The 20,995-nt window shown below is 47.0% G+C and overlaps 1 protein-coding gene across 1 annotated transcript; it reads left to right on the forward strand.

Moving 5' to 3' along the window:
- Positions 1 to 7,089: 7,089 nt before the first annotated feature.
- LOC134138797 (glutathione S-transferase-like) lies at positions 7,090 to 13,266 on the forward strand. The gene is made up of 7 exons (XM_062572954.1): positions 7,090 to 7,158; positions 8,161 to 8,270; positions 9,305 to 9,356; positions 10,533 to 10,665; positions 11,502 to 11,643; positions 12,539 to 12,670; positions 12,998 to 13,266. Exons 2-7 carry the CDS (start codon positions 8,184 to 8,186, stop codon positions 13,124 to 13,126), a joined length of 675 nt encoding a protein of 224 aa, XP_062428938.1. The 5' UTR covers positions 7,090 to 7,158; positions 8,161 to 8,183; the 3' UTR covers positions 13,127 to 13,266.
- Positions 13,267 to 20,995: the final 7,729 nt, after the last annotated feature.

Genomic DNA, 20,995 nt, shown 5'->3' on the forward strand with positions numbered 1-20,995 from the left:
GCCCTTGAGCGCTTCGGAGGCCACAAAGCGATTTGGGAGCCCCTGCATGCTGCGCAAAGCGCAGGTGTGCCACTGAGCAGAGATGCATGCAGGCCTCTGCTGCCGCGGAAGCCGCTATGGGCTGCCAGCCTGGCCTGCAGCACCAAGAGGCAAGTATGCCTCACGAGTATATTGAAATATTTCCTCATCGCTTCCAACACAATCACAAACCAAATTAACCTGTGCTGTATATACATAGGAAAATCCACTGAAGCTGATGACGCAAAACATTTTCCTGTGCTGTGACAAGAAATCAGTATCCTGTCTGAAAAACAAAATATCAGCTTTTTTAATTTATATTTTAAACTCATTACCCCCAAACCTTATTGTTTCAAGTGGAAGCAAGCTGGTGGCCATCAGCAGCAGCAGCTGGAAAGAATAATTGCTCCCAATTTATTTATTAGGGTATCTTTGAGGTTTCCACTAGTTTTAATTCCTGGATGCTCAGTCTGAACCAAGCACTACTTAAGAGATCGGAGGTCTCCAGGCACGCAGAATAGAAATGACACCGCTACAGCACTATTTTCCAAAATACTTTACGAGTTCAGTGAAGTGAGATTTTCAAAAGTCCTACAGACTAGGAGGCAGACAGTATTCTGCTTTCCCTTCTTTTTAGGCTAGGAACTGTGTTGAAAAGGGCTTGCCTAAGATCTTGAAGGAAACCTCTGACAGAGCCAAGGATAGGAAATTTTAGTGATGGGACGAGTTACCCTCTGGAGTTTCCTACCTGCCTCCCCTGCCCAGGAGGGAAGTTTGAGGGGGTCGGTTTCAGCCAAACAAAACTTTTAGATGCCTCAGTTGAGGCAGTATCCATCTGCTTTTTGAGGGCATACTGTTGGCTTTAGTTTGGACACCCGCTGTAGCTCGGGCACACAGTGAGGATTTCCTCTTACCTGGATTCAAACCTATTTAAAGAAGACTAGACAACTAGATTAAATGTAGGTTTCTGCAAAGTCAGGGGAGATGAGTCTTACCCAAGTTGCCCATACCATGATTAACGTTCTTAATTGAACTCAGGTTTTCTTATCTTGCAGTCCTCTGATGGAGCAGACATTAAATCCTTGCGGGAATGGTTGCTAGACCTTGGGGTATCTACTAGAGTTCTGGGCTTCACCTTGCTCAGGCCTACCAACGGCTAACCCAGCCAGGCTACCGAAGAAAGCCAGTTTGGGTCTGTGCAAAAGTACGAGACACACCTCAGTGCAAAGGTCTATGGAAAGACACCTGGAGTCCCCTCCACCTTACCCTAGATTCTGGGTCGTGTTTGTCTAACGAGATTGAAAATACTGTTCCCAATAGTGTGATTTGATCTTGTACGCGTGGAAACATTTGTGCTAACAGCAGACTTCAGAACTGTAAAGAATCTTGGGAGGAAAACAGTCATTCCTCAGGCAAAGAAACCACTCTTCCGCAGAGGTCTCTCTCATTACGAAACATAACAAATTAGGTTCAGTCTGGACAATAACAGCAAACACAGTTTGGGCAGCTTGTGATGCCAACAAGGGGCTCCCGTTACACTACTGTAGATGCTTGGTGCTACCTGGGACACTGCTGGGGTGCTGAGGCACCCATGCGGAGGGCTGGTAGACGACACGTGGTACGCAGCACAGGGTTGTGCTCTGTTGGAGCTGCAGCTGGAAGTCGGTGGGATGCCCGAGAACATACCAGGTGGCAGGGACACCTCTGGTTTGGTGACTGATTCCTCCTGCAGGCTTCAGGAGCTTGAAGAAAAGAACTTCCCAAAATGTAAGAAGGGGACAAAGGGAAGAAACAAAGGAAAGAGCCTGAATCAGAAGGCAGAGACTATAGGAAATGCAGTCAGCTAGCAGTCTTGCTCTGGAGGGCTTGGTTCTCCTCACGTGCTGCGTGGGGTACAGAGGGAGGTGTTACTGAGTATGCCATTTGGGGACTAGGTACCTCCTGAAAGAGAAGACATTGCTTTGGTAACCTTTACCTTGTCCTTCTGTGGACCCCGTTCTAAATAATTCTACATTTTTACTGCCAAGCATGGAATGTGTTGGTCTAACAGGCACCATTGGTGGAGACTGATGGGAAGAGGATCACTTTCAGCTCCAGAGCAGCAAAAAATGGGTGCATCCAGAAAGGCTGTGGGGAGCAGCTTCCGAGTTGTGCAGTGGGATTATTAGCTGCATCAAAGTGTTTGCAGGACACTGATCTTGTTTTGTAACTCTAATTGCTTTGTAATTTCTCTAAACCATATATTAAAAGAGCCGGTCTTCAGATGTTAAATGCCCTCGAAATTCTAAAGTATCTAGTATCAAAGGCATGATAATTTCCATACCTACATATTGACCATTCCCACTGGGAGAGAACCACATCAAGTGATAGGAAAAGTCCGGAGATTAGAAGTGTGGAAGTGAAAATAGGGAGTAATCTCAGGCAAGTGGGACAGTTTGTAATTTGACAAGAAGATACAAAGTAAGACTACAGGCTAAGCGGGAGGGAGAACGGGAACAAAAGAGAGGCGACAGGAAGGAAAACCAAGAGCAGAAGATATGCTTCTTAGAAGTTTAATACGTTCATATGTGGACAGGTAACTCTAAAAGCAACAGCGATCACGTAACACCTCATTCAAGATCTCTTTGTCTCCCAAGGAAATCTCAGGAGGCTTTGACATTAGTCAAAGTTACTCGTTCACTGAGTATCACAGTGCTGTTTTCTTTTTGCATAAGCAGGACATTGCCGTTGTTATTTAACGCCCCCATATAAGAAACTGTTGGCAAAAACACATCGTAGCCATAAAATTCAAGCTCTGTAGCACAAAGAACACTGGTCTGCTTCTAGGGAACCGACTTTCTCTTCTTGAAAATGTTTCGAAAAGCAGCTAATGCCTTTCAAATACCCAAATTCAAGAGCTAAGCCAGCAAGAGAATGTTAAGGAAAAGAACTTTCTTCTTCTTTTTCATTTCTCTCTTCCCTCTGCCAGGCTACGTTTTGCGCACATATTCCTGGGTTTATAGCATCATTACAGAGCATACTTACTAGGAAAAATATCCCACACACGGTCGCTGAGGAAGAGCTCGGGGGCCCCTGCCCAAGGTAGTGGGGGCGAGGGTGGTGTTTTGTCCTCTCCGTATAAGCAGCTGAGGGCCCCATGAAGCTCTCCAGAGGCTGAGCCTAAAGCTCTGCTTCCCACCACAACTGCTCCCTGTTAGTAAGGACTCGGCAGTGGAATTTCCACTCCCATCTACGTTTTCAGGATTTTAGTTTTGAGCTGTGGACAGCGGGTGGCTGCGCAAGCCTGCAGGTGAGAGAAAAGGCTCTCCCACAGGTCAGAGCATCTCGCTTCGGTGTTATCAGTGACAGCTGGTGGCAATACCTGGCATGCTCAGTGGAAATCTTTCTAAAGGCTATGCCAGTGCTTCAGTGGCTAACCCCATTGAAGGACATGGTAAAATGTTGTTCTTTTGGACCAAAACATATTCTGACTGTGCTGCATGCCAGGAACAAGGGCTAGCCAGGGGACTGGCTGCACACAGCGAGATCATTTCTTTCTTTTCTTTTCTTCTTCTTCTTTTTTTTTTTTTTTTTTTTTTTTTTTTTTTTTTTCTGGTGGTGGTGGGAAACACTGGAACCAAGGAAACCACCAAAACATTGTCCACTTCTGAAAAGCCGTTGATGCAAACCTGCTCTGTATTACTGTTAGCTCCTTACCGTCTCTGGAAGTTCGTTTACCTCGAGAGCATGTGCGACACTAACAGTCTCCTTGGGGTGTTTCTTCAGCACTTGGATGCAACACTTCTTTACTTCCAAGGAGAGACACCCCCCCCACACACACAAACACACTCACACTCCCCTCCCTCCCCCTGCAGAAGAGCTACATGAAGAAGTTATCCTCGAGTGTACCCACCAGGACACACACCACGGCCGCTGCTGCTTCCGCTTGGGGTGAGCGTAGCGCTCCGCAGCTCAGCTAGCTCCTACGAGGCAGACGAAAGGCTGCTGTGGATACGAGTGGCTGTGGGCAGTACGGACTTTGCTGTTCCCGCAGCAAGGGCAGGGGCACCCTCGGGCACAACTGGGAACACCGTGGAAAAGAGGGAAAAGAGCACAGCAGCACTGGCTGCACCACGTGAGGAGTAAGAGTTACTAGAGGAAGGAAAGCACTGTGGCCAGGAGAAAACAAGACAAAGCAACCGTTTTATTTAAAGATGAGGGGCAGGGTCTTGGGAGCTGGTTTTCCTTTGCTTAAGCCACAGTCGAGCACTGTCCATGCTTCTTCCACTTCCACCATCCAGCAGGGAAGGAATTCTGTCTCAGTGTCTGCAAGAATGTGAGAGGAAAAAGCAGATAAAAACCAGGACTCTCTTATTAACAGGGAAGGAGAGGATGGTGGGAGCCGCTTTTCATTTGCTGCCATCCGAGGGCACGCACAAGTGAGACACACAGCAGTGCTGTAGAGGGAAACGTCCTGAGCAATTCAGGGTGGCAACAGTTGCTGCTTTTCCCTGAAAAGCAGTGAGCTGCTCCTGGTCTCTGATCTGCCGAAAGTCGTCGATCCCTCCGGACCCAATGGGGGAGCATTGGGGTGAGCTGAGGGTGGTGCAGGAAAGGGACTTGCCCTTTCTGTTTATGCTTTGCTCGGTGATCCTGTTAGGCTTCCTTTCCTCCTTCAAGATCCTGAGAGGTCGGGGCGCACATTCGGCACTGCACGCCTTCGAGGCTAGGAAGGCGCCTCTCTGATTTTTGAGCGCTGTGACTGTCCATTCACAGCTCTCGTCATGCAAATGGCTAAGCTACCTGCTGGACTGACAGCGGCGCTGGGCACAGGAGGGAAATGCTGCCAGGTCGAGGCTCTTGATCTGGAGTCCCTGGAGCACCCCTGCTCCAAAGGAACACACCAGCCTCACACTGCTGCCGCAGAACTAACTGCAGCGGGCAGCCAGACGGCACTGGGCTGCTGGGAGGCGGGTGCAGCCGGAGAGCACCGTCTGGGGCAGAGCCAACTTACTGCCCAGCTTGGCTTTCACCGCTGGAAACGGTTTTCCCTCTTACCACGAGCATTCACGCAGGCTCGCTGTGCTCTTAGTAGCTCCTGCCTTCTGCTCTCTGGTTTGCCTCTGCTGCTCGGCCAGGCGCTGTGCCTCAGCCAGCTCGGCATTATGCCGGAGCATAGAGACACAGTGCTGTTCCCACTGGTAGGACAGCTCCTCTTCTGCCACGACTTCCAGCAAAGCTTCTCCACAGCCGTGCCCATCAGCACTCTGAGCAGTGGCTTGACTGCAGCGTCAAAGTCGCACACCTGAGCGTGGAGGTCAGGGAAAGAGAGACAAAAGGCCCTTGATGACGATCCCTCTTGACAGCGCAGCAGGGGAGGAGGATGAGCAAAGCCCTTGCCCTCACGGCAGTGCTGAGCTGTGCAGGAGGGGGCCCCAGGCCAGCTCTGGCAGGAAGCACAAACACAGCTGGGGCTGAATGACGAGTGGGCCAGCAGGAGACTGGGCCTGGTGCATGGACCCTGCAGCACCACAGACCCCCTCAGAGCCTCTCTGGAGGCTGCCAGGGAGAGGCAGAGGGCTCCCCTGCACCCTCTCTCTGCTCACCTCCCTCTTCCCAACCCCTCTCTGCATGGGTGCTCTTTCTACTGGGGAGAACTTTTCTCAACACAGTGGTTCTTAGCTGGAAGCAGCACAACCAGGGCACATGTAGAAGCACCCGCCTTAATTTTGCAGCAGGAATTAGAATCTCTCTCTGTGTGTGTTTTTTTTTAAGTGTGTTCCATAAGCAGAAATTCAGACAGAAGAAGAAAGTACGCAGAACGTGGAAAGGGGGGGCAGGCCACTTGGGAGAATTACAAGAATGTTGTCAGGGTATGCAGAGTTGTGACAAGGAAGGCTAAGGCCCATATGGAATTAAATCTGGCCAGGGATGTCAGGGACAAGAAGAAAGGCTTCTTCAGCTGCATCGGTAGCAAGAGGAAGACCAGGGAGAATGTGGGCCTGCTGCTGAATGGGGTGGGAGCCCTGGTGACGAAGGATACCGAGAAGGCAGAGTTACTGAATGCCTTCTTTGCTTCAGGCTTTACTGCTAAGGCCAGCCCACAAGAATCCCAGAGGCCAGAGATGAGAGAGAAATTCTGGAGAAAGGAAGGCTTTCCTTTGGTCGAGAAGGATCAGGTTAGAGACCTTCTAGGCAAACTCATCTGTCCACAAATCCATGGGCCCTGACGAGATGCACCCACGAGTATCGAGGGAGCTGGCAGATGTTGTTGCTAGGCTGCTCTCCCTCATGGCAAGAGGACCACTTTCAGCTACAGAGCAGCCGAGCACCTGCAAAGCATCCTCCTTTCTACGGGAAAGACCTTGAGGAGAGAGCCCTGTACTGCAGTAGCACCATTTTTGTTTGATAGACTACAGTTCGTACAACCTTGCTGTGTAATACAAGAAGAATACCCCAACTCACTATTAGATTCAGCAGGAATCAGCAGATTTTCATGTAGCACATGTTGACCTAGCCTGCAGGTGATGTTTACAGCCATCATTAACCAGCAAGGCAGGAAGGTAAGAGGTAGTTTATGCTGTGTTGACTCTTTGAAGTCAATATGGTTACCAGAAGAAAGCAGTCAAGCGTGTAGAGGACAATCTTTCTTCATGATGCCGCTCTTCATTCACTGTTACTTGGAGTCATCAGCAGCATGCATCTTCAGCAGGTCAAACTCAAAAAGATATCTTTGATGGAAGCTGAATTAGTTGATTAGTAAAGATGGAATTTGTCAGAAGTACACAATCCTAAAACATTTAAGTAAAAAAAAGTTACTATCATAAGAGTTTTTAAATCTTGGGAATTTTTTTGATTATTTTTAACTAGCAGGCTGCTAAGCGGTGAAAATAAGAGGCGCACAGTTTTCTGCCAGCTCTGACAGAGCTGCTAGAAACTGGTCAGGAACTCTTGTGAGTCTTACATTTGTCCACAGCATGCCTACTGAGGAATTTCTTCTGTGTAGATGAGGAGTGACCATGCAGGACTAACTGCTTAAGAAGGAGGAGGTTCTCATCTGCAGAGAACTGACCCCCTCCCTCTTTGTAGGAGGGGCTACAGAGCCTTACAAATTCAGGGCAAAGCTGCTGAGAGCTTAGAGTGAGTTACACTTCGTACAAGGTAAGCTTTGGGGATCTTAGCTACGCACAGGGAATTAGTGTATGCAAAAGTCAAGTCAGTGACTGTCGTTAATGGCTTAAATACTTCTACTTGTTTCATTACTAACATGGCTGTGTGCATCAAATGTTCACTCTGTAAGTAGCTGCTTGCTAGGGGGACCAATTAAAAAGACAGGTATTTAGATCTCAGAAATGTGAAGAATGCTTCCTGTTACCCCTTTCTTCCTATTTCAGAGAAGACTGCATGTTATTTACAAGGAGAATATGTCTATATATTTTGTAGGCATTTGGTTTTTGCTGCTGTTAATACTTCAGCTTTATTGTTGACATGGTGTTTATGATTGTGAGACCAGGATGAAACTGGGTACTGTCTGCATATTTGCTGCCGATGCCCTGGAGCTGTTTCGCAATGAGGTGGCTGGTGGTGTGCCCAGAAAAAGCTACTGCTTCAAATTCTCTCTGTGTTTACTCTTTCACTGTTGCTTCTGCTGATAAAATATGAACTAGTGTAGGCAGCTGATTGATCTCTTAGAAATGTTTGATGTAGCACAAGTCCAAGGAAAAAGCAAAAAGATTTGGAATTAAATGGAGTAAATTTTTCTGTTTGACTCTGCTTGCAGTAAAAGCTATTAGCCAATCTAATAGTACTGGAGATGATAGTATAAAATTCTAGGTCTTCCAGTGCTTGCCCGAGGAAATGGGAGGCATGGGGACTGTTGTAGATGAGACTAAATGCTTAGAGTGGGGCGGGAAAAAAAACCCCTTCCCATCACCTTATAATGGAATATAATGCCCACTGGAGAAAACAAAGAATATGAGAGTTTGTATTGTGTATCTGCTTAAATAATAAACTGTGTCCTGAGATAATGCCGAAATAAACGGAGCAGTGTACATTGCAGACCCTGCTCATTGATGAGAGCAGAACACTTTGGGAAAGTAGGGGTGCTAGGGAGTCAAAACCAGTATTCTGAATCCTTATGCTGCAAAACTTTATTCTCGATAGGAGGAAATCAGGTGCTTGGAAACATGCCTGGGAAACCCAAGCTCTACTACTTCTGTGGACGAGGCCGAATGGAATCAATTCGGTGGCTACTAGCAGCAGCCGGAGTTGAGGTCTGTCTATGTCTCTTATACTAAGAGCATGTGAGAAATACATAATTTTACAGTCCCCTATCAAAACCTGTGACTGACCTGCTGGTCAGTTTAGCGCACTGCACAATGAGGACCAAGTTAGCATCGCTAGTTATGGTTCTTCTGGGATCATGGTATTGCCTATTACTACCCCACTCACCATTAAAAACCAAGGAATGTCACCACTAGCTGAGCCCGAATAGCAAAGCAGGTTCCTATCTCACTTTCAGCCATCAGGACTATTGTTAGCATTGTGAATGCATCTCCCTGAGCTAGCCAAGTAAAATTTTTATAGCGACGGTAGTAGTCCCTGGCTTTATCTTCTGATCATAGGGGTTCAGTACTGTCACCTCTGAAGGCCTCCGGCTGAACCCCAATGTCCATGAGATCATTTAGATTATGCCTATTAGAGTGTAACTTCCCCTTGAAGATATTGCCTTATATAAAACAACCAGTAATTCTTCTCCACTCTAACAATTTCTGGTGTTAACGCTGGAGAGGGAGACAGTGTGGGGGAATCTGTATGTTTAAGAGCTGTGAGCTTTTGTCACGGTGACAGGCCAGAAAGCCAGAAAGCTGCAGAGGACGCATGATCCTTTCTCTTCCTCCTTCCTCCTCCCAGCTTGTGGCAAAGAAGCTCTAGCACAGTCCTGTTGCCACTGTATGAACTTGCTTATCCTCCCTTCTCCCTGCACCATTGCTTGCTCCATCCCTTGCCAGCAGTGAGAACAGGAGCAGCATGGCCATACCTTGCCCGGAGGACGATGCTCTGTGCCTTCTAGGACCTCTGGTTTAGCCAAAATCTTACCTGCACCCAAATATGATTCATATGGGAGAGGGGAGAGGAGAGCATAACAGAGGCAAAATCATTTTTAAAAGATACCACTTTAACATCCGATTTATCTTTTTACAAGAAAATTCCCCAAAGCATGACTTTCTGGTCCCCAACGGTCTCATGCAATGCAGAAGCTAAAACATGCAGTGACAGCATGACTTTTCTTCTGTGTTTCCTGCAGTTTGAAGAAAGCTTCCTGGAAACAAGGGATGACCTGTTGAAGTTAGAGAAGAGTAAGTCTCCTTCACTTTTTAGTAAACAGAACTATCTGTCTTAGAACCTCTAAGAAGTCTTCTGTCTCTTAAAAAGAAAATCCAGATTGGACTGAACCTGAGGTATCAGAGAGGCACGCTGCAGTAACAACACACGGTGACAGATGACACCATCCGCCCCGTCACTTCAGTCTTATGACAGTACAGTTTTTTGTAATCAGGTCACCTTGAAGTTCATTAGTATTTTAGGTTGCCCACCAAGCTGTTGTTTTATAATCTGTATGAAACCACTTTCAGAGTTCAGAGTTTAACCCGTACCTCTGATGTGTTCTTGGTTTCCCAAGGCAACAGCTGATCTTGGTACTCTTTAGCTTCCATCTCTGTGGGTTTGAGATTTACTTTCCCTCCAAGGCAAATGACACGTCTGTGCTCTTGCAGTTCACCTTGGCTAACCAAGGAAGTCTGAGCTTAGGCTGGCATTTGCAGTCCTGCTCTCCTTTCGGAAGAATGAGTCGATCCTCCTGCCACCTGCTAGCTTTCAAAAAGCGCAGTAATATTTTAAGACATGAGCATAATAATAGAAATATGCCCTTCATAGCAAACAGTTTCTGTGCACACTTGCCTTACAGTGGATCCAAAGATGGACATAACTGATCAGTTATTTAAGACAATAAATGTGATCCCATCCGGCAATTATTCTGACTCACACCTCTGATCAGTTATAGCCAGTATAGTAGTCACAAAGCTAACTATAAACATTTACATTGGCATTCACGTTGACAAGCTTTTAAGTAGTCCATGTTTCCATAATATGTATCATAGTTCGACAGAAACTGGTTTGCGATGGGTCAGATGCATTAGGTCCTTCCGTCCCTCCCAACTGTGTCAACCTCAAGGGAGATTCACCTGCGTTAGGACAATGCAGGGCAGGACTTGTCCTTTTCAGCATGTGGCTTCTAAAAGTTGTGCATTTGGATGCTTCATCAGGTTTGAAGAAACTTCAAGCAGCTGACTGTTATAACATTAGATTAACATATCACCAAGAAATGGTTCTTCATTTTATGGTAAGCTTTTTCCATACCAGGAAGACTGTCTCAAATCAAAAATAATCTGGAGCATAAGACGTTTTGCCAAATACCCACTGATGGTACTCATTCAGAAGGCGAGTGTCTCCTTATCATGTCCCTTTTACTGCAGGTGGAGCCCTGCTCTTTCAGCAAGTGCCCATGGTGGAGATGGATGGGATGAAGATGGTGCAGACAAGAGCCATCCTCAGCTACATAGCAGCAAAGCACAACCTCTACGGGAAGGACCTGAAGGAGAGAGTCCTGTACAGTGCCAATGCTACCTTTGCTTGATAGATTACAATACATACAACCATGTTGTGTAATACAAGAAGAATATCTCAGCTTACTATTAGATTCAGGGTGATTCAGCAGATTTTTGTGTAGCGCGTCCTGACCTTGCCTGCAGATAATGTCTGCAACAGGATTAACCAGCTAGATTAAACAGGCAGGAGGGTACAAGCGAGTTTATGAAGATCAAAGGTCAGCGTCATTATCAGAAGAAAGCAGTCACGAGTACAGAGGACAGTCTTTCTTCCTGATGCCGCTTGTCGCTCACTGTCCCCTGGAGTCATCAGCAGCGTGCATTTTCACCAGCTCAAATGCAAGGAAATGTCTTTGATGGAAACAGAAGCTCCCCTGTTTCTAGGAAATAGATATTAAAGGATAGCGCTCTTGAGGCACTTGTGTTAAATATGTAAATATCCTGAAATGCTTCAGGCTAATTAGCACAAGTAAACACCTTTCATGGTATCCAGTGGGAATCATGTAGAATCCCTTTTTGATTTCACACATCTGATTTGATTTTTAACGTAGGATTTGGTGCCAGTTTTGTAAATATGTTTGACAAATCGTAATATAGAGGAGTATCACCCCTAGTGAAAAATGGAAAGGATGTAGTACTTTAGTTTTGGCTAAGCATATGCTACTTGTCTTTTGTCTTATCCCAAGCCAGAAGCTGTTGCACTTGGTGGGGGGACTGCTCCACACTATTCATTTGGGACAGAAGAGATGTTCCTAACATTTCAGTCGGGGCTGTGTCAGTACTTACTGTGTTATTCAGACCTACTGTGAATTGACCAAATCAAACTTTTTCTTCCAGAATTGATATGTATGTGGAAGCATTAATGGATCTGGATGAGTTACTCATGCACCATCCTTTCCAACCAGCTGATAAAAGGGAGCAAGATCTTGCTAATATTGTGGATAAAGCCACAAACAGATACTTCCCAGTCTATGAGAAGGTAGGTGGCAAGGATGTAGCAACTTAGATAAAGTTGGTTTCCTGAAACTGCATCCCGGATCTATACATGCAAACTTAATTCAGGCAAATGAAGAGGAAAAAATTACCACTTAAATGTACATACAATGTCTTGGGGAAGGCAGGGTTGGAGGGAATACAGAAGGCACAGAAGATGCTACAAATCTGGGAGAAATGCAGAGCTGCAGAGACACAGCACAGACTGAGCTCCCCAAATATCCATGTTTCAAACTGTATGTTGTTTCAGACAGACGCCACTTCACCATCATTTTCTGTTTCAAGTTTCCTCCTGAAGTATTTTCAGGAGAGGACCCTCTGTAAAATCATCTGTTTACTATGTGAAAGCGTTATAGTTCCTTCTGTAACAAGCGAGAGGGTGGCTGAGTTAGATGTCAAGAACATGAGGTATGGGTTATGTATGGAGAGTTCCCAACAAAACATTTGCCAAAATTGAAGCGGAAGCACGTGAAAAGTAAGGGAAGTGCCCATCCTTTGGAAGAGTCCAAGATACTCTGTTATGCCCTGGGTTGAATTTTAACCTGTCATAAATTTTGTGCATGATTTTGCTGTGATGGTTGTGTTCAAAAGTTCTTCCGAACACAGGACTTCTGATTATGAGGATTACAGAAGTGAACGGACAAGGGCTCGAACTGAGCTATCAGAAAAATCTGCATGATAAGAAGGACTGATGTGGTCGGATTGCTTGTTTATACTACAGATGTTCCTACTGCATTGCCTTGTTTCACATGTGACTCCTATGCAGTGTATGACCTTGCTTTGAATACATTGTGTTAGGTTTAGTGTGCTCTGGCGGCACACACCCAGGAATGCCAGAGAAAAAGTTGCACTTACATCTGGTCGTTGTTCTCTGTTTTCAGGTTTTGAAGAACCATGGGCAAGACTTTCTTGTAGGCAACCAGCTCAGCAAGGCAGATGTGCTGTTACTTGAAGCCCTTTTAATGGCAGAAGAGTGCAAGCCTGATATACTTGCCAAATTTCCTCTCTTGCAGGTAATTGAATGGACAGTTTTAATGGGAAGTAAATCGAAGCAGAGCTATTGATGTACGTTGGCTAAGAGATACGGGGGAATAGGAGGGTAAGGAAAGTCAAAATCAGAAGCAAATATCCTAAGTAATTTTAGCCTGCCTCAAATACTGATGGTCATTGTCTCCTTATACCAGTACAGCCACCAGGACTCAAAAGCATAATAGGGCAGAGCATAAAGAGTCTGCTGCATGAGCGACTCACAATATTACTTTTATGGCATGGTTAACATGCAAACGTCTGATAGTAACCATGGATCTTAAGTATAATGCTGTTTTGTTTTTGTTTTGCAGAGTTTTAAAGCAAGAATAAGTAATGTCCCCACAATAAAGAAATTTCTGCAGCCTGGCAGCCAGAGGAAACCACCAATAGAAGAAAAAGATATTCCAAAAGTGATGAAGATTTTCAATGTTGCCCAGTGAGCAGCAACGTAAAATCTCAGAAACTCTACCGCTTTTAATCTGTGTTTCTTGACAGTGGCAAAGTGAAATGAATGAAAATAGTTAAGCAGTTTTCTGATCTCTCTTTCTCTAGCTAAGGATTAGATTTGGCCTACTGCAAACACCTTGAAATGTAGGTCTTAGGTTATGGTGACTTACGTTTTTGTATGCTAAGCTCAGTTAAATCTTACCTGTAAGCTGCATATTACAAACATAACCACTTGAATCAAGTTCTGCTATTGAGGGACTAGCAAGAAGGTTGAGTACATAAATGTGTATATTATTACACCAAATGAAACAAATCTGTACATGCAACTGCCAGTGCCCTAAAAGTAACTGCTGACTAGTACTACCAGTTTAAAAATTCTTTCTAACAACCACGTGGATGTTCCTGCCTATCGTCCTGGGGGAATGCCATGGGAATCAAACTGTTTTGAGCATTAGGGAAGGCAGAAAATGGTTTTACAGTGGAGCATGTATTAATTAGAAACGTTGTTCATAGACATGAGCTCTTTCCCTTCTGCCTCCCAGAAGCACTTAGGCAGCACTGAAAGCCACAGCGTGCAGTGAGAAACTGGAGGGGGAGACCTTGGCCTCAGCTGATGACCCTGCTCGTTGTGAGGTTCCCCTTTGTACCGCCTGGCAGAGCAGTTTTTTATCAGTTGGCATGCAGTCCCCAGGCTTCAGCCAAGCCATGCACCTTCAGCCAAGCTCCCGGCACGCTGGCAACCAGCCAGCAGCTCAGCCCGTCACCCTCGGGCTACGGCCCAGGCCAGTGGGTGCCAGGCACTGGGATGGCTCCCTCTCCTCTCCCCAGGTCACCAATGCCCTTGAGCGCTTCGGAGGCCACAAAGCGATTTGGGAGCCCCTGCATGCTGCGCAAAGCGCAGGTGTGCCACTGAGCAGAGATGCATGCAGGCCTCTGCTGCCGCAGAAGCCGCTATGGGCTGCCAGCCTGGCCTGCAGCACCAAGAGGCAAGTATGCCTCACGAGTATATTGAAATATTTCCTCATCGCTTCCAACACAATCACAAACCAAATTAACCTGTGCTGTATATACATAGGAAAATTCACTGAAGCTGATGACGCAAAACATTTTCCTGTGCTGTGACAAGAAATCAGTATCCTGTCTGAAAAACAAAATATTAGCTTTTTTAATTTATATTTTAAACTCATTACCCCCAAACCTTATTGTTTCAAGTGGAAGCAAGCTGGTGGCCATCAGCAGCAGCAGCTGGAAAGAATAATTGCTCCCTATTTATTTATTAGGGTATCTTTGAGGTTTCCACTAGTTTTAATTCCTGGATGCTCAGTCTGAACCAAGCACTACTTAAGAGATCGGAGGTCTCCAGGCACGCAGAATAGAAATGACACCGCTACAGCTCTATTTTCCAAAATACTTTACGAGTTCAGTGAAGTGAGATTTTCAAAAGTCCTACAGACTAGGAGGCAGACAGTATTCTGCTTTCCCTTCTTTTTAGGCTAGGAACTGTGTTGAAAAGGGCTTGCCTAAGATCTTGAAGGAAACCTCTGACAGAGCCAAGGATAGGAAATTTTAGTGATGGGACGAGTTACCCTCTGGAGATTCCTACCTGTCTCCCCTGCCCAGGAGGGAAGTTTGAGGGGGTCGGTTTCAGCCAAACAAAACTTTTAGATGCCTCAGTTGAGGCAGTATCCATCTGCTTTTTGAGGGCATACTGTTGGCTTTAGTTTGGACACCCGCTGTAGCTCGGGCACACAGTGAGGATTTCCTCTTACCTGGATTCAAACCTATTTAAAGAAGACTAGACAACTAGATTAAATGTAGGTTTCTGCAAAGTCAGGGGAGATGAGTCTTACCCAAGTTGCCCATACCATGATTAACGTTCTTAATTGAACTCAGGTTTTCTTATCTTGCAGTCCTCTGATGGAGCAGACGTTAAATCCTTGCGGGAATGGTTGCTAGACCTTGGGGTATCTACTAGAGTTCTGGGCTTCACCTTGCTCAGGCCTACCAACGGCTAACCCAGCCAGGCTACCGAAGAAAGCCAGTTTGGGTCTGTGCAAAAGTACGAGACACACCTCAGTGCAGAGGTCTATGGAAAGACACCTGGAGTCCCCTCCACCTTACCCTAGATTCTGGGTCGTGTTTGTCTAACGAGATTGAAAATACTGTTCCCAATAGTGTGATTTGATCTTGTACGCGTGGAAACATTTGTGCTAACAGCAGACTTCAGAACTGTAAAGAATCTTGGGAGGAAAACAGTCATTCCTCAGGCAAAGAAACCACTCTTCCGCAGAGGTCTCTCTCATTACGAAACATAACAAATTAGGTTCAGTCTGAACAATAACAGCAAACACAGTTTGGGCAGCTTGTGATGCCAACAAGGGGCTCCTGTTACACTACTGTAGATGCTTGGTGCTACCTGGGACACTGCTGGGGTGCTGAGGCACCCATGCGGAGGGCTGGTAGACGACACATGGTACGCAGCACAGGGTTGTGCTCTGTTGGAGCTGCAGCTGGAAGTCGGTGGGATGCCCGAGAACATACCAGGTGGCAGGTTTGGTGACTGATTCCTCCTGCAGGCTTCAGGAGCTTGAAGAAAAGAACTTCCCAAAATGTAAGAAGGGGACGAAGGGAAGAAACAAAGGAAAGAGCCTGAATCAGAAGGCAGAGACTATAGGAAATGCAGTCAGCTAGCAGTCTTGCTCTGGAGGGCTTGGTTCTCCTCACGTGCTGCGTGGGGTACAGAGGGAGGTGTTACTGAGTATGCCATTTGGGGACTAGGTACCTCCTGAAAGAGAAGACATTGCTTTGGTAACCTTTACCTTGTCCTTCTGTGGACCCCGTTCTAAATAATTCTACATTTTTACTGCCAAGCATGGAATGTGTTGGTCTAACAGGCACCATTGGTGGAGACTGATGGGAAGAGGATCACTTTCAGCTCCAGAGCAGCAAAAAATGGGTGCATCCAGAAAGGCTGTGGGGAGCAGCTTCCGAGTTGTGCAGTGGGATTATTAGCTGCATCAAAGTGTTTGCAGGACACTGATCTTGTTTTGTAACTCTAATTGCTTTGTAATTTCTCTAAACCATATATTAAAAGAGCCGGTCTTCAGATGTTAAATGCCCTCAAAATCCTAAAGTATCTAGTATCAAAGGCATGATAATTTCCATACCTACATATTGACCATTCCCACTGGGAGAGAACCACATCAAGTGATAGGAAAAGTCCGGAGATTAGAAGTGTGGAAGTGAAAATAGGGAGTAATCTCAGGCAAGTGGGACAGTTTGTAATTTGACAAGAAGATACAAAGTAAGACTACAGGCTAAGCGGGAGGGAGAACGGGAACAAAAGAGAGGCGACAGGAAGGAAAACCAAGAGCAGAAGATATGCTTCTTAGAAGTTTAATACGTTCATATGTGGACAGGTAACTCTAAAAGCAACAGCGATCACGTAACACCTCATTCAAGATCTCTTTGTCTCCCAAGGAAATCTCAGGAGGCTTTGACATTAGTCAAAGTTACTCGTTCACTGAGTATCACAGTGCTGTTTTCTTTTTGCATAAGCAGGACATTGCCGTTGTTATTTAACGCCCCCATATAAGAAACTGTTGGCAAAAACACATCGTAGCCATAAAATTCAAGCTCTGTAGCACAAAGAACACTGGTCTGCTTCTAGGGAACCGACTTTCTCTTCTTGAAAATGTTTCGAAAAGCAGCTAATGCCTTTCAAATACCCAAATTCAAGAGCTAAGCCAGCAAGAGAATGTTAAGGAAAAGAACTTTCTTCTTCTTTTTCATTTCTCTCTTCCCTCTGCCAGGCTACGTTTTGCGCACATATTCCTGGGTTTATAGCATCATTACAGAGCATACTTACTAGGAAAAATATCCCACACACGGTCGCTGAGGAAGAGCTCGGGGGCCCCTGCCCAAGGTAGTGGGGGCGAGGGTGGTGTTTTGTCCTCTCCGTATAAGCAGCTGAGGGCCCCATGAAGCTCTCCAGAGGCTGAGCCTAAAGCTCTGCTTCCCACCACAACTGCTCCCTGTTAGTAAGGACTCGGCAGTGGAATTTCCACTCCCATCTACGTTTTCAGGATTTTAGTTTTGAGCTGTGGACAGCGGGTGGCTGCGCAAGCCTGCAGGTGAGAGAAAAGGCTCTCCCACAGGTCAGAGCATCTCGCTTCGGTGTTATCAGTGACAGCTGGTGGCAATACCTGGCATGCTCAGTGGAAATCTTTCTAAAGGCTATGCCAGTGCTTCAGTGGCTAACCCCATTGAAGGACATGGTAAAATGTTGTTCTTTTGGACCAAAACATATTCTGACTGTGCTGCATGCCAGGAACAAGGGCTAGCCAGGGGACTGGCTGCACACAGCGAGATCATTTCTTTCTTTTCTTTTCTTCTTCTTCTTCTTCTTCTTCTTTCTTTTTTTTTTTTTTTTTTTTTTTTTTCTGGTGGTGGTGGGAAACACTGGAACCAAGGAAACCACCAAAACATTGTCCACTTCTGAAAAGCCGTTGATGCAAACCTGCTCTGTATTACTGTTAGCTCCTTACCGTCTCTGGAAGTTCGTTTACCTCGAGAGCATGTGCGACACTAACAGTCTCCTTGGGGTGTTTCTTCAGCACTTGGATGCAACACTTCTTTACTTCCAAGGAGAGACACCCCCCCCACACACACAAACACACTCACACTCACACTCCCCTCCCTCCCCCTGCAGAAGAGCTACATGAAGAAGTTATCCTCGAGTGTACCCACCAGGACACACACCACGGCCGCTGCTGCTTCCGCTTGGGGTGAGCGTAGCGCTCCGCAGCTCAGCTAGCTCCTACGAGGCAGACGAAAGGCCGCTGTGGATACGAGTGGCTGTGGGCAGTACGGACTTTGCTGTTCCCGCAGCAAGGGCAGGGGCATCCTCGGGCACAACTGGGAACACCGTGGAAAAGAGGGAAAAGAGCACAGCAGCACTGGCTGCACCACGTGAGGAGTAAGAGTTACTAGAGGAAGGAAAGCACTGTGGCCAGGAGAAAACAAGACAAAGCAACCGTTTTATTTAAAGATGAGGGGCAGGGTCTTGGGAGCTGGTTTTCCTTTGCTTAAGCCACAGTCGAGCACTGTCCATGCTTCTTCCACTTCCACCATCCAGCAGGGAAGGAATTCTGTCTCAGTGTCTGCAAGAATGTGAGAGGAAAAAGCAGATAAAAACCAGGACTCTCTTATTAACAGGGAAGGAGAGGATGGTGGGAGCCGCTTTTCATTTGCTGCCATCCGAGGGCACGCACAAGTGAGACACACAGCAGTGCTGTAGAGGGAAACGTCCTGAGCAATTCAGGGTGGCAACAGTTGCTGCTTTTCCCTGAAAAGCAGTGAGCTGCTCCTGGTCTCTGATCTGCCGAAAGTCGTCGATCCCTCCGGACCCAATGGGGGAGCATTGGGGTGAGCTGAGGGTGGTGCAGGAAAGGGACTTGCCCTTTCTGTTTATGCTTTGCTCGGTGATCCTGTTAGGCTTCCTTTCCTCCTTCAAGATCCTGAGAGGTCGGGGCGCACATTCGGCACTGCACGCCTTCGAGGCTAGGAAGGCGCCTCTCTGATTTTTGAGCGCTGTGACTGTCCATTCACAGCTCTCGTCATGCAAATGGCTAAGCTACCTGCTGGACTGACAGCGGCGCTGGGCACAGGAGGGAAATGCTGCCAGGTCGAGGCTCTTGATCTGGAGTCCCTGGAGCACCCCTGCTCCAAAGGAACACACCAGCCTCACACTGCTGCCGCAGAACTAACTGCAGCGGGCAGCCAGACGGCACTGGGCTGCTGGGAGGCGGGTGCAGCCGGAGAGCACCGTCTGGGGCAGAGCCAACTTACTGCCCAGCTTGGCTTTCACCGCTGGAAACGGTTTTCCCTCTTACCACGAGCATTCACGCAGGCTCGCTGTGCTCTTAGTCGCTCCTGCCTTCTGCTCTCTGGTTTGCCTCTGCTGCTCGGCCAGGCGCTGTGCCTCAGCCAGCTCGGCATTATGCCGGAGCATAGAGACACAGTGCTGTTCCCACTGGTAGGACAGCTCCTCTTCTGCCACGACTTCCAGCAAAGCTTCTCCACAGCCGTGCCCATCAGCACTCTGAGCAGTGGCTTGACTGCAGCGTCAAAGTCGCACACCTGAGCGTGGAGGTCAGGGAAAGAGAGACAAAAGGCCCTTGATGACGATCCCTCTTGACAGCGCAGCAGGGGAGGAGGATGAGCAAAGCCCTTGCCCTCACGGCAGTGCTGAGCTGTGCAGGAGGGGGCCCCAGGCCAGCTCTGGCAGGAAGCACAAACACAGCTGGGGCTGAATGACGAGTGGGCCAGCAGGAGACTGGGCCTGGTGCATGGACCCTGCAGCACCACAGACCCCCTCAGAGCCTCTCTGGAGGCTGCCAGGGAGAGGCAGAGGGCTCCCCTGCACCCTCTCTCTGCTCACCTCCCTCTTCCCAACCCCTCTCTGCATGGGTGCTCTTTCTACTGGGGAGAACTTTTCTCAACACAGTGGTTCTTAGCTGGAAGCAGCACAACCAGGGCACATGTAGAAGCACCCGCCTTAATTTTGCAGCAGGAATTAGAATCTCTCTCTGTGTGTGTTTTTTTTTAAGTGTGTTCCATAAGCAGAAATTCAGACAGAAGAAGAAAGTACGCAGAACGTGGAAAGGGGGGGCAGGCCACTTGGGAGAATTACAAGAATGTTGTCAGGGTATGCAGAGTTGTGACAAGGAAGGCTAAGGCCCATATGGAATTAAATCTGGCCAGGGATGTCAGGGACAAGAAGAAAGGCTTCTTCAGCTGCATCGGTAGCAAGAGGAAGACCAGGGAGAATGTGGGCCTGCTGCTGAATGGGGTGGGAGCCCTGGTGACGAAGGATACCGAGAAGGCAGAGTTACTGAATGCCTTCTTTGCTTCAGGCTTTACTGCTAAGGCCAGCCCACAAGAATCCCAGAGGCCAGAGACGAGAGAGAAATTCTGGAGAAAGGAAGGCTTTCCTTTGGTCGAGAAGGATCAGGTTAGAGACCTTCTAGGCAAACTCATCTGTCCACAAATCCATGGGCCCTGACGAGATGCACCCACGAGTACCGAGGGAGCTGGCAGATGTTGTTGCTAGGCTGCTCTCCCTCATGGCAAGAGGACCACTTTCAGCTACAGAGCAGCCGAGCACCTGCAAAGCATCCTCCTTTCTACGGGAAAGACCTTGAGGAGAGAGCCCTGTACTGCAGTAGCACCATTTTTGTTTGATAGACTACAGTTCGTACAACCTTGCTGTGTAATACAAGAAGAATACCCCAACTCAGTATTAGATTCAGCAGGAATCAGCAGTTTTTCATGTAGCACATGTTGACCTAGCCTGCAGGTCACTGCAGCCATCACTAACAAGCTAGATTAGATAAGCAGGAAGGTAAGAGGTAGTTTATGCTGTGTGGACTCTTTGAAGTCAATATAGTTACCAGAAGAAAGCAGTCAAGCGTGTAGAGGACAATCTTTCTTCATGATGCCGCTCTTCATTCACTGCTACTTGGAGTCATCAGCAGCATGCATCTTCAGCAGGTCAAACTCAAAAAGATATCTTTGATGGAAGCTGAATTAGTTGATTAGTAAAGATGGAATTTGTCAGAAGTACACAATCCTAAAACATTTAAGTAAAAAAAAGTTACTATCATAAGAGTTTTTAAATCTTGGGAATTTTTTTGATTATTTTTAACTAGCAGGCTGCTAAGCGGTGAAAATAAGAGGCGCACAGTTTTCTGCCAGCTCTGACAGAGCTGCTAGAAACTGGTCAGGAACTCTTGTGAGTCTTACATTTGTCCACAGCATGCCTACTGAGGAATTTCTTCTGTGTAGATGAGGAGTGACCA

The sequence above is a fragment of the Rhea pennata genome, chromosome 3 (genome assembly GCF_028389875.1).
Source record: "Rhea pennata isolate bPtePen1 chromosome 3, bPtePen1.pri, whole genome shotgun sequence".
In the NCBI taxonomy this organism is placed as follows: domain Eukaryota; kingdom Metazoa; phylum Chordata; class Aves; order Rheiformes; family Rheidae; genus Rhea; species Rhea pennata.